General features: G+C 39.4%; 1 protein-coding gene across 1 annotated transcript in view; it reads right to left on the reverse strand.

Annotated features, from left to right (window-relative positions):
• The window catches only part of LOC122540012 (26S proteasome non-ATPase regulatory subunit 11), a 96,185-nt gene that overhangs the window by 21,484 nt on the left and 57,220 nt on the right, over positions 1–17,481 (reverse strand). The window contains exons 10-13 of the mRNA XM_043675300.2: positions 12,913–13,038; positions 7,458–7,493; positions 5,622–5,673; positions 4,760–4,902 (exon numbers count right to left, since the gene is read on the reverse strand). Coding sequence (XP_043531235.1) covers positions 4,760–4,902; positions 5,622–5,673; positions 7,458–7,493; positions 12,913–13,038 — 357 coding nt within the window. The remainder of the gene's footprint in view (positions 1–4,759; positions 4,903–5,621; positions 5,674–7,457; positions 7,494–12,912; positions 13,039–17,481) is intronic.

A 17,481-nucleotide genomic window follows, 5' to 3' on the forward strand; every position in this document is an offset into this window, starting at 1 on the left:
ACCAATCTTGTAACACACCACTGGTCACAGGCTCCAGTCTGAAAAGCAACCCTCCACCATCACCCTATGTCTTCTAACTTCAAGCCAGTTTTGTATCCAAAAGGCTAGTTCTCCCTGTATTCCATGTGATGTAACCATGCTAACCAGTCTGCCATAAAGAACCTTTTTGAGTGCTTCACTGAAGCCCACATAGATCATGTTCACCGTCTGTCCTCAATCATTCTTGTTATTTATTGAAATAGCTCCAATCAAGTTGGTGAGACACTAATTCCCATGCACTAAGCCAACTGTTATCGAACTCACTGTTACATTCAGGAGATGGGGATGGGTTTAGAGTTAGAGAGGCTTATCTGCTCTAAGTGGTGGGATTTAGAGTACCACCACTTCTTCAACCTTGACACTGCCATCTCTGCTTCTTTCAATACTACATTTCTCCTGCCAATCAAACATTGATAACTGCATTTCCTCAATTAAGTATTCTAGCCTTGCACTGCAACTCTAAGTATCCATCCCTGTCCTTTATAGGATGCATTCAACCTCTTACATGTTGGCAAAATTTTATGTTCTCTTTTATATTGACTGTCATTATATTCTCAAGGAGAATGTCGCAATTAAATTTTAATTACAAAATTTGTTACAAATTAATGATGGAAAACCAATGAAAACATGACAGTATTTTCTTTATGGGAACATGGAGCTTGAATATTTGCAAGATTAGATTTCACTTAATGAAAGAAAGCATTTCTTCAGAGACCTAAAGCAGAGAGACTGGTCTTAAACAACTGATGGATAGAATAAAACAGCCATTTTAGAGTATGAAAAATTTCAGACAATGAATAAAGTAGTGAACAATCCATCTGGGAACTCCATAAAAGACTGTCATCTTTTTATTGGCTGGAATCAAGAGCAGGGAGGAAGGCATGTAGATGTGGAAGATTTACATCAGAAATGAAAATAAACAGATTTACAGCAGAACTAACTTCATTGGCATTGAAACAAAAGATGAAGTTGTGGAAGATCATTCATTCAGTTTTGAAATTTGATTGGTCTTTGCTAGCCATATGACAACTCATGCAAGCCATATTTCAAAAATCAGTAATGATACAGAAATTGCTGGCAAAACCCAGCAGTTCTGGTAGCACCTGGCAGAAGAAAGCTGACTTAAATGTTCAGTCCATTGACTTTTCAGATTCAAAACATTAAATCTGCTTTCTTCCACAGATGCTGCCAAACCTAAGTTTCACCAGCAAACCATTTTTTCTCAGATCTTCAGCATTCACAGTTCTTGGTTTTATTTCAATCAGTAATGTTGGTAAAATTACAATCTAACTTTATCACCATACAGAACATAAGAAAACACTTGCTCCTACATGGCAATTACTCCACCTTAGAATGGGAAAACAGATGCAAACGTTTGACTCCTGTCATCTTACCAATGGCAACTTCAAAAAAAACCCATGGGCTAATTTCCTCTCCCTGCTGTAAAGTTGCAAGGCTTGTATCCACAACCACAAGGCAAAAAGAAACTTTGATACCAAAAAAGCTAGCTAATTAATAAAGGTACATAGGCAGTGAATGGGCTAATCCTGAACATTACCAGATTGCAAAGCCTTTAAAATGAACAGTAATTGTACGTGCACTTCAGGGCATCCATAAGTGTGTTTGGATGGTGTTTTCTGGTTTGTCAACTCCTGGAGGCTAACTAATTTTGACAGCTCAAACAAGATATAAAAGGAAATTGAGGAGTCCTTACTCATGAAATTCTACAGACCATTTTAATAAGCATTGTTATGAAGATGAAAAAAATTAATGTAATCAATTGATTTAAAAATTAGAACCAGAAATCTTAACTTCTAAGAGGATAATGTAACCTAAATAAGCTTACCACAATACATTTAAGTATTCAAATCTTGTTCGCACCTGTATGAAAGTGGTCTCTTGGTCAAGTAGTAATACTGCATCCCAGCAAAGCAGCCTGACCAGTCTCCAACCACCACTAACACCCTCAGCCTAGATGAACTCGTTCCGTCAATTTCTTTAACTTGTCTCACTTCCTCCAAATAAAAGGTATCGTTGTCGTACCAGTGTTTTTTTGAAGTTACCATTGGCAAGATGACAGGAGTCAAACGTTTGCATCTGTTTTCCCATTCTAAGGTGGAGTAATTGCCATGTAGGAGCAAATGTATTTTATCTTTTTGTGTCAGCTTTACTTGGACCCTCCACAAACTCAGTTTCTGGGACAATGATGACTGTACCTGTGCTGGAAAACTTCAACTCTGCTTCAATTTCCACCCCTTTTCATTTTGAACTGTACATCACAGAATCTTTCATTTCCTTCTTCAACTTCTGCTTCCATTTCTGGGGATAGATTGTCGAGTAATATCCATAATAAGCCCCTGATTTCCACTGCACCCCGAGTATACTTCCTTTCACCTAGTCTCCTGTGAGAAGTAATTTTTTTCTCCCAGTTTTTCAGTCTATTCACCTCTTATCATGATCAAACCTTCTACAACAACACGTCTATTAAGTTGTCCTTTCTTCTTAACCAGGAATTCACCTGCTCTTTTGTAGTTGACAAGGCCCTCAATGGTATCTTGCTGGTTCCCACACTTCAGTTTCATCTCTCCCCTCAGCTTCACGTTGCTCTATCAACCACCACACACAAATGATAGCGCTCTATATTTCCATCACTCCCAGCATGATGAAACTACCAAATACACCTTTCCTCCCCTTAATATTCTAAAGGGACTGCCCACTCCCAAGATATCTTGACCACTCATCCATCACCCCAACACCTTGACAATTTCCTATTACCTTCACATGCCATTACATAAGGTGCAAAACCTGCTCTTATACAAAACCTGCGAGGCCACAGGCATTTCTTCCAGTCAAAGCAATGATTTGGTTGTATGTCCTTAAATTTAGTACTCTGTTTACAGCAATATGATCCCATCTACATTGGGGAGACCAAATGTTGATTGGGTAAACGGCATGCAAAATGCCTGTTCAGTCTGTAAGACCCACCCCAAGCTTCTAGTCATTTATCATTTTAACTCTCCACTTCTCATAACATTTCAGTTCTTAGCCTGCTACAGTGAAGCTAAAAAACAAGTTCAAAGAACATCTCATCTTTCAATGAGGCACTTTCGAGTCTTTGAGGCACAATATCAAATTCAATAATTTCAGACCATGAGCTGCATCATCCATGTGGATTTGTTTTGGGGGCTATCTGCTGGTGTGACTTTTGTTTTTCATGTTTTTGCATAGAGGGAGCTGGTCATTATTCTGCTTTCACACCAACTCTGGACAAATACTTTACTTCCATTATTACAAATTTGTCCATTTTCCCACTACATCTCTATCCTAATCAACCCCTCACTCTACTCTACCCAACCCCAGGTATTCTCTTTTGTTTATCATCCTCTTCTTAAATAGTTCAAAACTTGGTCCCTTTCTTTCCCTAATTCTGAAGCCATATTCAGAACTGACCCTTGCCGCTCTTCTTTGATTGTGCCAAAGATAATTATTTCCGGATTCTGCTTTACCTTCAGATTTTAGCATCCACCGTATTTAGCTTTTATTCTGCCTTCAAATGAAGTGGGTTGAGGTGGAGGCTTTAGTTTGTCTACAGTTAGTAGCCTTGCTTCATTTTTAGAGTACAGAGTACAGAGTACACTGACATTATAACTGGGGGATGCTTGAATTAAGTGCAATTTAGGAAGGAATAATTTGGTACCAAGTGAACTAGGATCTTTTTCTCCAGAATTGGTCACAGAGGTGAAGAGACACCAAACGAAGGCAGCCACACATTTGCCACATGCAGGAATGTGCAATTATAGGATGACAATTCTACACACATTTTTATATAAATACAGACACAACAATCTTCTATAGAAGCGTTTTTCTGCAATATTTGCAAGAATGTTAACAATGTTGCACACTGGGAGTCAAAAACATGTATTACCTTTGGGCAAAGCAGTGGACAATTTGACAGTGTACAACCGGTGAACCATCACTCCCAGCTGACAGTCATAATCACAGTCTGACAAATTTTAATTTTAGGTCATAGACACAAACTTAAAATTTTGAAAAGTTGAGAAAACCGAAGTAAGCTTTCAAACAGACTAAGTATTGATAACTTGGCTGCAACAAAGTGACCTAATCAGATGACAATCCCAATCTTTTGGGAAAGGGAAAAGAGTTCAAGTGCAAGAGAGCGAGCGCGCAAATCTCACTCTACGTGTAAGTTGCTTTGTTCTGTAGGTAAAATGTTGTAAAATAAATCATCTTTTTAATTTTTATTTTAAAATTCATTCACATGGCACCACTAACCAAGTCAACATTTATTGACATCCTTAGGTGCTGACAGGGCAGTTAAGAATCAGCCACATTGTGTGGGTCTTAAGTGACTTACAGGCCAGATGGGTTTTTACAAAATTGTTTCTACTGTAGATCCTCAAAATAATTGGGAAAGGCACCGACCTAAACTTTTGACAAAATCTAGTCTTTACATTAAAAAAAATGTTGGATACAGGCTCACATATCTAGTTCCTTTTTAAAGATTTCTGCCTCACCAGACAGCTGTACAAACTGAAGAGAGGAAAATATTGCAAGATGTCCAGTTTTAAGAAATGATACCATATTGATTATGAATAATGCATCACCTCAAGTAGGAATAGTCACATATCAGCTGGACACTACATGCCAGATATTGTTTTTAAAAAAAAGAGATCTGTCCCTTGCATTACATTACACTTACCTATGTTAGTTTTTTTGCCTTGTTGTAGAGAGAGTCCACTACTTTACTCATATTCTGGATTGTTTCAAGCGCAGTTTCATATGTTTTGTCTACTGGAGGCTCATCAAACACAATCAGGACTCCTTCGCCTTGGTCTAAAATACCTGCAAACACAAACAAGATCTAAAACATAAATTGTTGGAAACAATTTCCAGTTTCTAGCTAGATTGTAAATTATTTTTCTCAAATCTAAGAAAGTATGTACATCAATATACAATATCTAATATGAGAGCACCAAAGATACTGGATGCACAATACTGATAAGATTGGAACAACAAACACCAAACCTACAAGACAATTTTGTTTTGTTCAGACTAGCAACCACAGGTTGGTTAATCTGCAAAGGGTTAAAGCTGACAAGTTGATATCATTTTTAAACCTTAACAAAACTATCTCAATTTCTACATAGTTTTCCTTACTCTACAGGCAAAATAAAAAATTTTTCCCAAGGACATGCTGTATGAAACTGCATACTGGAACAACAATACCACATGCAGTTAATATTTCAGTCCTATTGGAACAGGTGAAAAGTTGTTTGGAACAAGAGATTTGATCAAAGTTTAAATCATACCTGTCTTGAGAGATGATTTATTAAGGAGAACTAAAAAAAAACAGACAAAGGTAACTCTTGACAAAAAAAGTTAGCCCTTGAAATATTTTGCATCATTAAGATTTCAAATTGTGATTGGAGCCTGTGTTTAAATCGGTTACATGGAAGAGTTTACATCATTGACAATTATAGTGTATTCAAAGCTGGGTATGATTTTAGGTATGATTTTAACTTTGCTTTTCAACTTTCATGCAGGAACTGTTCAATACTTACCATGAAATTTCTTGTCCAAGATCATCTGAGAGAGTTTTCTTTCTACATCACCCTGGAATAACAGCATCGTGTTAGGTCCAAGTCACATTTAACAGCTGTCCAACTGACAATGTCATTTTGGATTAATTATCTAGGGCAAAATTCCATTTTTCTTGTTCTTGGCTGATTCAGAGTCAATAGCATTTCAAATTCAATAAAAAGTTTTCAAGGAGCCACACAGCAGATTCAGAAAATGAGAAGATTTCAAGATAAACAAGCTCCAATCAACTTAGTTAACGTAATGATAAAGTTTCAGCATTTCAGTTCCACTTCGGGCACTTCCTTAGAACCATCAGTCCCAAGGATAAAAATAGACTTTTCTTTAAGTTATTCAAAACACAACATTCCCTGGTTATAGATTTCCAGATCTCAACCACATCATAAAATAAGTTGTACCCTTGTTAAATTTCATGAGTGAGCAGAAATAAAGGTGCGCTATTCTTTTTCAATCTAATTGAAGCACTCAAATTCTTCAAAGAATTGGATGTGGCTGGTAAATCAGAACCATGTATATTGTAGTGAACTACAATGAAATTATTTAGCACTTAAGAGCCTTGCCATTCATTCTTAACTCAGAACACAACTCCAGTGGAACTATCGAATAGTAAAAAATGCTTGAAGGCAAAGGGAGACTTTCTATGTTTCGCTTTGAAATAGTTTAGTATGTTTGAGACCAACTGACATACTGCAAAAGTAAAAATAAATCTGCAGTCTTCCTGTAGAAAACAAAAATCAAAAACAAGACCTTCAGTTCTTGGGCAAAGAGATAACCCGGTTTTATTTTTGGATGCTGCATGCGTGAAGGCGAAGAGTGCCAAATTAAGGACTGAAACTTTCCGAGTTACACTATATCTCTACAGAAATATTCAGAAAGCAGATTATAATAGGGAGGCAAAGATATTAAGTAACCCTCTTAATTCATTACTTAGAATTCTCACTGTTACAGAACGTACAGAATATAAAACTCAAATATTTGGGGAAACATCAAGGTGACAAGTTAATCCATTTGTAAATTGCTGTAGAAGATAATTGTACGAACTGTACTGCAAAACTATTTGTAAATTCCAAATTCTCTTATCTCTATGGTAATTCAGTTCCAGACTTCAATATTCTGAAGTCCAATATTTCTGGCATCAGACTACTAGATAACAAGAAATTTAAGTGGTGGGAAATGTACCTGGATAAAACTGATGGTACGAAATGCTGCTCAAATTTCCCCTCCTTAACCAAGGCAATGAAGCCAATTGTAGTCAGTTGATTTTAGCCAAATTGGCAAGTAAAAGGAGGAGGAATATAGGAGATCTTCCTAGTTATGAAAGGCTCAAATTCTCTTTTACTACATCTAGACAGGCACTGGCGAGCTGAAGAATGCTTTAGTTTGGAGTCATACAGCTTTAGTAACCATTCAATAAAAGGTTTTTTAAAATGCTGTTGCTGAATTGGGCCAACATTTTTTTCTATCTCAAATTTTCTCTCAACATTTTAACAAGAGCTATATGTAGAAAAACAAGACAATCATTTCACACAAATGATCAGTTCACCTGTGTGTGTTGGTTGAAAGATGAATTTTGCAATGAAGCAACAATGTTTGAATAACACATTAGTATGATAGAGCAAACTGCAGTTGAACATTTTCCTTGAAGTTTCAGCTTAGATTACATGCTCAAATCTTAGTCTAATGCCCTCAATCTTGAGTTGAACCTTATCACATGAGATAAAGTGACATCCTTTAAGATTCAGTTCAACATCAAAATTCAGAATTCCTCATGATCTACTTAAATATAGATGACCACTTACCTTGGATAGTTTTATAATACTTGCTATGTGTTCTATCTGTAAAATTAAGAAAAAGACATTTTATTTTGTTTCTCCAAGTCACCACTAAAAATAGACAATTAAAATAAACAGTTGCAAGTCATGTGTCACAATGCCACGCAAGCATACGTTAAATATGATAAAGCATCAATACAAGTATCTTTTGTTCAAAAGAATTCACCCAAAAACTGTGCTTTAAATACTTATAAACATAGACACAATACAAAAAAAATCAGTTCAAAACTGTGCAATATGCAAGTGTTTATTGTACAAGTTAGTTTGAAAATGATCACAACCATATAAACCAATATTTTGTTAGCTAGAAAAGCAAAAAGGTGCATAAACTGAGGAACTGAGCACAAAGGCAAATAGGCAGAAGTGGGTACTGCAGATGCTGGAGATAGAGTCAAGATTAGAGTGGTGCTGGAAAAGCACAGCAGGTCAGGCAGCATCCGAGGAGCAGGGGAAAAAAAAAAATCAATGTTTTGGGCAAAGGCCCTTCCACCCTATTCTTGACACAAAAGCAAATAACTAATACTAATCTTACATAAAGCTTCAGCTTGGTCCCACAGAATAAGTAGGCCCACAGCAGGAACTCGATGGGTAACAGAGGCAAGGCCTCCAGTGCTCAAGACTGGCAAGGATAGGCCCCCAGTGCAGATGGAAGGCTGCTTGAAGGACTAATGCTGAACTTTTTTAGATGTTTATTTTTCTAATTTATTTTTGAGATTCGGTACCTTTGCATCTAAGATGGTGCCATAAGTGGCGAATTTATAAACAGTTCATTGTATTTACATCAGTACATGTGACAATCAACCTAAATTTTAATTCTATTTATTAGAAGAATTCTCAATTATTTTAGCGACAAGGTCAGGTTTGAGAATTGTGTTACTCTTCTTGGAGTGAAGGATATTGAGGGAAGATCTGAGAGATGCATAAGGCAATGACAAGATGGTTTTTGGGAGCAGCTTCCCTTTACCCAATAGTAACTAGGCACAGATTTAGAACTTAGGCAACAAATTCAGCAGGAATGTCAGGAAAAACTTCCATTAACCAGAGGCAATGACCTGGCCAATGCTGCTTATGAGTTTGGCAAAAGCTGAGATGACCAATAACTTTTAAAAGAAAGCTGGACAGTAATAAATTTGCAGGGTTACAAGGGTAGATGCGGGGTGAATAGGACCGACCAGATTGCTGCACAAAGAGCCATCATGGACTGGATGGGCCAAACAGCCTTCCTCCTGTAGTGTGAAAATTCAATAATATTTTACTTAAATTATTTTACAAAATCATAAGCCTTTGGAAAGGCCAATCTTTGCTCTCCATCCTTAAGTGCCTTTGAGATGGTGGCAATGATCATTGCTTGCAGGTTTACCCACAATGCTGTTGGGGAGAGGTGTAGACATTAACCTATATACATTGTCAGAAGGCAGAATAGTTCCAAGTCAGGATGGTGAAACTTGCAGATGGTGTCAACCTTAAGCATCTTTTGCTCTTTTCCTTCTATGTGGTAGAAGTCATGGGTTTGGAATGTGCTGTCAAAGATAACTTAGCAAGTTATTGCATTGCAGCATGTATGCAGTACACATTGTTACTGCTGTGTATTGGTGGAGGAATTAGGGGCTGTTTATCTGTTATGGATGGGTACAAATCAAACAGGGTAATTTGTCCTGAATGCAGTCCAGTTCAGAGCATTGTTGGAACTGTCCTCATCTATCACTGTCCTGATTTGTGCCTTGCATATGGTGGACAAACATTGGCAAATAAGCAAGTTACACACCTCAGAATTCCCAGTCACCGAATTGCTCTTGTCGCAGTATTTACATGGCTAGTCCAGTTCAGTTTCTGGTCAATGCTACTTTGGCCAGATAGAAATAGTTACATGCTTGGAAGATTCAGTGATGGTAATGCCACTGAATTTCAAGGGGAGGGACTAAGTCATCTTGTTGGAGATGGGCATTGCTTCCCACATGAGTATTTAGCCACATTCAGCCACACATTAACCAAGCCTGAATGATGTTCAGTTTTGGTTGCATATTGACTGTTTCAGTATCTGAGAAATTATGGATAGTACTGCACAGTGAGTATATCTCCAATTTCTCCCTTCCTCGACTCCTGTGTTCCCATTTCTGGGTACAGACTATAAAGTCTCCAAGTCCCTCAGCTATCCAAATGACACTTCCTCATATCGTATTCCCTATTCAGTTTTGGCTATTTCTATTTCAATAATTCAGCTTTCTAACGTTCACAATTTTGATATGCTTCAGGATTCAAACAACTCTGTGAAAGAGATTTTTGTGAAGATTTGAAGCTCAGGTTGAGGTTCAGGTCTAAGTTTGCTCGCTGAGCTGGTAGGTTTGTTCTCAGACATTTTGTCACCATGTTAGGGAACATCATCAATCAAACGTCATTTACAAAATACCGTGCAAGGACTGCAACAAACACTACATCAGACAGACAGGCAGGAAACTAGTCACCAGGATACACAAACACCAACCAGCCACCAAAAAACATGACCAGCTATCACCAGTATCCTTACACACAGACGAAGGAGGACAACACTTTGACTGGAACAACACATCCATCCAAGGACTGGCTAAACAGACATAAATGGGAATTCCTAGAGGCCTGGCATTTAAATCGGAATGACATCAATAAACACATCGATTTAGACCCCATTTACCAACCTTTCAAAAATAACCGGAAATGACCCACCTTAACAAACCAAGACATCTAAATAGAAAGCGGGACAGAACACCAGCACATTACTGGAGGCTCACTGATGATGCTACCTAGCATGGTGACGAAACATCTGCAAACCTACCAACTCAGCGAGCAAACTTACAACCTTAACTCTCTGATATCTGAACGGAGGACCTTTTAGTGAGACTAAAGGCTTGGAACCTGGAGCTCTGCAATGTAGTGGACACACTAGGCTCGATTTGTTATAATTGATGTGCTCACTGCAGTCCCATAGCCAAGGCCCTGTTGCTATTGCTCTCTGATTCACCACAAAGGCTCACAGAATTATGCTACAGAAGTAGGCCACTCAGCCCACCACATTTGAAGAGAGTACTTTAACACCATTTATAGAATCAGATGTACAACATGGAAACAGACCCTTAGGTCCAACTCGTCCATGCCGAACAGATATCCTAACCCAATCTAGTCCCACCTGCTAGCACCTGGTCCACATCCCTCCAAACCCTTCCTATTCATATACCCATCCAGACATCTCTTAAATGTTGAAATTGTATGAGGCTCCACCACTTCGTCTGGCAGCTCATTCCATACATGTACCACCCTGTGTGAAAAGGTCGCTTTTATATCTTTCCCCTCTAACCCCAAACCTATGCCCTCTCGTCCTGGACTCCCTGACACCAGGGAAAAGACTTTGTCTATTTATCCTATCCATGCCCCTCAATTTTGCAAACCTTTATAAGGTCACTCCTTAACCACCGATGCTCCAGGGAAAACAGCCCCAGTCTATTCAACCTCTCCCTATAGCTCAAACCCTCCAACCCTGGCAACATCCTTGTAAATCTTTTCTGAACCTTTTCAAGTTTCACAACATCTTTCTGATAGGAAGGAGACCAGAATTAGTGGGCGGCACAGTGGCTAGCACTGCTGCCTCACAGTGCCGGAGACCCGGGTTCAATTCCCACCTCAGGCGATTGACTGTGTGGAGTTTGCACGTTCTCCCCGTGTCTGCGTGGGTTTCCTCCGGGTGCTCCGGTTTCCTCCCACAGTCCAAAGATGTGCAGGTCAGGTGAATTGGCCATGATAAATTGCCCATAGTGTTAGGTAAGGGGTAAATGTAAGGGTATGGGTGTGTTACACTTCGGTGGGTCGGTGTGGACTTGTTGGGCCGAAGGGCCTGTTTCCACACTGTAATGTAATCTAATCTAATCTAATCTGTAATCTAATCTAAGAATTGCACTTCACTATCCTACCTACCTGTGACTCCACTTTCAAGGAGCCATGAACCTGCACTCCAAAGGTCTCTTTGTTCAGCAACACTCCCTAGGACCTTACCATTAAGTGTATAGGTCCTGCTAAGATTTGCTTTCCAAAAATGCAGCACCTCCCATTTATCTAAATTAAACTCCATCTGCCACTTCTCAGCCCATTGGCCCATCTGATCAAGATTCTGTTGTAATCTAAGGTAACCTTCTTCACTATCCACTATACCTCCAGTTTTGGTGTATATCTCTTATACTCACATCCAAATCATTTATATAAATGATGAAAAGTAGTGGACCAGTACCAATCCTTGTGGCACTCCACTGGTCACAGGCTTCCATTTTGAAAACAACCCTCCACCACCACCCTCTGTCTTCTACCTTTGAGCCAGTTCTGAATCCAATGGCGAGTTCTCCCTGTATCCTATGAGATCTAATCTTGCTCACCAGTCTCCCATGGGGAACCTTGTCAAACACTTTACTGAAGTCCATATAGATCACATCTACCACTCGACCCTCATCAATCCTCTTTGTTACTTCTTCAAAAGACTCAATCAAGTTTGTGAGACGTGATTTCCCACGCATAAAGCCCCATAACCCTGCATACTTTCCACTTAAATAATCAGCTAATGCCCTCTTGAATGCCTCAATTAAACCTGTCTGCACTATAATTCCCAGATAGCTGGGAATGAAGGAGCTCTTCCAAAATATGACTCCTATCAAAATGGTGAATTTCTTTTGTGCTGTTACCCTGAGGCACATGGAAATGATGCTTCAAAATTACCCAATCCTCCAGCACTACCTCTAAATACCAAGCAAAAAATTGCAAGATTGTTGCCAGTCACTCCACAACTTCCACTCTCACATCCTTCAATGCCCATGGGTGTATCGCATCCAGTCCCAGTTTATCAACTTTAATTACTAACAGTTTCCAATTTCTCAGCAGTTTTAAATCTTGGAAATTTTCTCCTGAGTTTTATCCTGTTAATCACAGCCTTGGTAGCTTCTACCTTGTAGTTAAAGACAAATACAAAGTATTCATTTAATATCCCAGCCATGCCTCTTGGCTGTATGCATAGACGTTTTTTGGTCCCTATTGGACTCTTCCTCCTCCTTGGTTCAGCTGAGGGAAGAGGTAAGCACAGAGTGTCGGAACAGGACAGTCAACAAGAAACATGAATACTAAGTAGTAGGACAGGCCAGTCCAAAATGGCTCTGATTGGATTCACATGGCCATACTAGCACAAAATGACTTCAGAACAAACCTCATGGCTCCCAGCAAGAATACAGGCCCCACCTACTGAACAAATGTGAAAAGAAATGACAAAATGGGGCAACTTTAAACTTTCAAACTGCACGAGTAATATTGAAAAAACCTTTTTGTCTAAGGTCACAGTTAACATTTCAGAATGGATTCAAGATCCATTGAATACAAATACTATTGGAATTTATTTCATTCATATACTTTCAATTACCTGAACTCTGGAGAAAGGTTCAATCACTCTGATAAGATTCTGCTCCAATAAGTTGTCATACAGCTTTGCCAGATGTGTGGTGATAATCGGATCATCCCGTAGCTCTGCTTGGAAATCTGTTAAAGCCTGCAAATTGCAAGAGCAGAATTTTAATTGATACTGAACAGAACATTTCCTGAACAGTAAAGTTCACATATCCGTGATTTAAATCAATTCAAGTCATGCTTACGTGGGTTTTTTGTAGGGCTAAATTTAACAAGGCAAAACCTGCTGCAGGTAATGGGTAAAAATGATAAGCCTAAAATCAAGCACTTGAAGTAGTAACAAATGTTTGTCTTTAACCCATTTCTTTTCAGGTAGATTGCCACCTGGAAACACCATCTTGGTTAAAAGATATTTTGCACTTTTGTCAGTTGTTAATTAAGGAGTTCTTCCAAACTAGGACTCACTGAAATGGTGAATATCTTTTATATTGTTGCCTCAAGGCACAAAAAGGCCAACCATAGTTCATCTGGTACCCTGGTCTGAGACTTGAGGACAAAATATGTACTGGTACTCCCACAGTAATATTGAAGGAGTGCTGCACTGTCAAATTTGAGAAGGTGAAGCTCCATTTGCTCTCTCTGGTAGATCAAAAGACATTATGGTAGCAGTGTGGCAAAGAAAAAGAGAGTATTTTCTCAGGTGCCCGAACTAACATTTAATCTCAATTATCACAAAGTAAATGGCTGATCATCACACTGCCATTTGTGGGAACTTGATTGCAAATTTGCTACTGTGTTTTTAGATTATATGATTGAGCACACTGCAAAAGCATTTTGGAAGCTGCCAAGTGGTTTGGGACATTCTGTAGACCTGAAAGATGCTATTTAAACTCTAACAGAAAATCATCCAAGTCTGAATAATGTGCCAGGCTGTTTGAATTTACAACTTCATTTCAAAACGATTATGTTTATAGACTCATTACTCAAGGTAAGGGATGATATTCAGTCCCTTGCGTGGGGGGACCTAGAATCAGGGGATGTAGAGTCAGTGTGGATAGAGCTGAGAAATTCTAAGGGTAAAAAGACCCTCTTGGGAGTTATCTACAGGCCCCCAAACAGTAGTCTGGATGTCAGATGCAAGTTAAATCAGGAGTTGAAATTGGCTTGTCGCAAAGATGTTACTACAGTTGTTATGGGGGATTCCAACATGCAGGTAGACTTGGAGAATCAGGATGGTATTGGACCTCAAGAAAGAGACTTTGTGGAGTGCCTCAGAGATGGATTCTTAGAACAACTGGTGCTGGAGCCGACCAGGGAGAAGAAAATTCTGGATCTGGTATTGTGCAACGAACCAGAATTGATCAGGGACCCTGAAGTGAAGGAGCCATTGGGAAGTAGTGACCATAATACAATAAGCTTCAATTTGAGAGGGAGAGGGTACAATCGGAAGTAACAATATTTCTGTTGAATAAAGGGAACTATGGAGCTATGAGGGAAGAGCTTGCCAAAGTTCAATGGTGCAATAGCTTAGCAGGGATGACAGTGGGAGGAACAATGGCGGATATTTCTGTGTATAATGCAGAAGATGCAGGATCAGTTCATTCCAAAAAGGACAAAAGATCCTAGGAGGAGGCATGAGTGACCGTGGCTGACGAGGGAAGTTAAGAAACATATCAAGTTAAAAGAGAAAAAGTACAACACAGCAAAGATAAGTGGGAAAATGGAGGACTGAAGCTTTTAAAGAACAACCAAGGATTACAAAGAAGGAAATACACAGAGGAAAAAATGAGGTATGAAGGTAAACTGGCCAAAAATATAAAAGGAGGATAGCAAAAGCTTTTTTAGGTATGTGAAAGGCAAAAAAATGGTTAAGACTAAAATTGGGCCCTTGAAGACAGAAACAGGGGAATATATTACGAGGAACAAAGAAATGGCAGAAGAATGGAATTGGTACTTCAGATCTGTGTTCACTGGGGAAGACACAAGCAATCTCCCTGAGGTAACAGTGGCTGAAGGACCTGAACTGAAGGGAATTTATATTTGCCAGGAATTGGTGTTGGAGAGACTGTTAGGTCTGAAGGTTGATCAGTCCCCGGGGCCTGATGGTCTACATCCCAGGGTACTGAAGGAGGTGGCTCGAGAAATCGTGGATGCTTTGGTGATTATTTTCCAGAGTTCGATAGATTCGGGATCAGTTCCTGCAGATTGGAGGGTGGCTAATGTTGTACCACTTTTTAAGAAAGGTGGGAGAGAGAAAGCAGGAAATTATAGACCAGTTAGTCTAACCTCAGTGGTGGGAAAGATGCTAGAGTCTATTATAAAGGATGAAATTACAACACATCTATATAGTAGTAACAGGATAGGTCAGAGTCAGCATGGATTTATGAAGGGGAAATCATGCTTGACTAATCTTCTGGAATTTTTTGAGGATGTAACTCTGAAGATGGACGAGGGAGATCCAGTAGATGTAGCGTACCTGGACTTTCAGAAAGCTTTTGATAAAGTCCCACATAGGAGGTTAGTGAGCAAAATTAGGGCGCGTGGTATTGAGGGCAAAGTACGAACTTGGATTGAAAGCTGGTTGGCTGATAGGAGACAAAGAGTAGTGATAAACGGCTCCATATCGGAATGGCAGGCAGTGACCAGTGGGGTACCGCAGGGATCAGTGCTGGGACCGCAGCTTTTTACAACAAATATTAATGATATAGAAGATGGTATTAGTAATAACATTAGCAAATTTGCTGATGATACTAAGCTGGGTGGCAGGGTGAAATGAGATGAGAATGTTAGGAGATTACAGGGTGATCTGGACAGGTTAGGTGAGTGGTCAGATGCAGTTTAATGTGGATAAATGTATGGTTATCCACTTTGGTGGCAAGAACAGGAAGGCAGATTACTACCTAAATTGAATCAATTTAGGTAAAGGGGCAGTACAAAGAGATCTGGGTGTTCTTGTACACCAGACTATGAAGGTAAGCATGCAGGTATAGCAGGTAGTGAAGAAGGCCAATAGTATGCTGGCCTTCATAACAAGAGGGATTGAGTATAGAAGCAAAGAGGTTCTTCTGCAGCTGTACAGGGCCCTGGTGAGACCACACCTGGGAGTACTGTGTGCAGTTCTGGTCTCCAAATTTGAGGAAAGACGTTCTGGCTATTGAGGGAGTGCAGCGTAGGTTCACGAGATCAATTCCTGGAATGGCAGGACTACCTTACGCTGAAAGACTGGAGCGACTGGGCTTGTATACCCTTGAGTTTAGAAGACGGAGAGAGGATCTGATTGAGACATATAAGATTATTAAAGGATTGGACACTCTGGAGGCAGGAAACATGTTTCCGCTGATGGGTGAGTGCCGAACCAGAGGACACAGCTTAAACATACAGGGTAGACCATTTAGGACAGAGATGAGGAAAAACTTCTTCACCCAGAAAGTGGTGGCTGTGTGGATTGCTCTGCCCCAGAGGGCAGTGGAGGCCCAGTCTCTGGATTCATTTAAGAAAGTGTTGGATAGAGCTCTCAAGGATAATGGAATCAAGGGTTATGGAGATAAGGCAGGAACAGGATACTGATTAAGGATGATCAGCCATGATCATATTGAATGGTGGTGCAGGCTCGAAGGGCAGAATAGCCTACTCCTGCACCTATTGTCTATTGTCTAAGATTAATCATTAACCACCCAAGTAGGAACTTTAAACCTATAAAGTCACGTGATTACTAGTTTTCTTCTGATCTTACCATGTTAGACTCATTTATAATGTCTGGCAAATGTAGTTGACCTCATTTCTAAGAAATACACTCTGATACAAGCCTTTCAGATACAATATTTTGCTTTGGGCAGCTGTGATAGTAATGAAACAACATTTACTTTATTTTCTAACCAAACAAACAAGCTTGCCACGCACACAAACAACAGTTTGGCTATATTATTAATGACAGACAACCTTTTAAGAACAACTCCAATTCAGATGGATGCAATCAAATACCATTCAGAATAATCTTTGGCAACATTCACTGAACAACAGAGGACCAAAATCTGGTTCAACCTGCCAAGTTTACAAACGTACCATCACCATTTATTCCCAGCACACGGTAATAACAGACCCAGATTGCAAGTACTTAGTTATAAATAGCAAACAAATTAGAACCTACATTTCGAATTTTTGATTATGTTTTTATTCATTTTTACAATCCAGGATTCATGTACTTCCATGCTCAATGATCTCCATTTGAAACTGGGGGTGTACATGCTCAGCTTCTCCTAGCTGTAATTCCTTTATCAACAAGGAAGCTGCTGCTTTTGTGCAATGTTCAGTGGCAACACACACACCCTCCCATCCCCAAAATGTCATCAAATATCGTGTACATTTGCAGTTCACCTGTAAGTACAAGGAAGAGGATATACATCCAGAAAAAAGCTTTCCTATTCTGTGTGGGGATAATGTTACAGATACAAGTTGTCCAGTTGAGAAAACATTGTTAGTTACTTTTCATGGGCATGTTCTATACTGGATGGCCCACAGACCACTGTAAAATAAAGTTTCAAATTCACTTTGAAATTGTTTCCTCCACAAATAGTTGGAGTTCTCC

The sequence above is a fragment of the Chiloscyllium plagiosum genome, unplaced genomic scaffold (assembly GCF_037043375.1).
Source record: "Chiloscyllium plagiosum isolate Xiang-an unplaced genomic scaffold, Cpla_swu_hap1 HiC_scaffold_32, whole genome shotgun sequence".
In the NCBI taxonomy this organism is placed as follows: Eukaryota; Metazoa; Chordata; class Chondrichthyes; order Orectolobiformes; family Hemiscylliidae; genus Chiloscyllium; species Chiloscyllium plagiosum.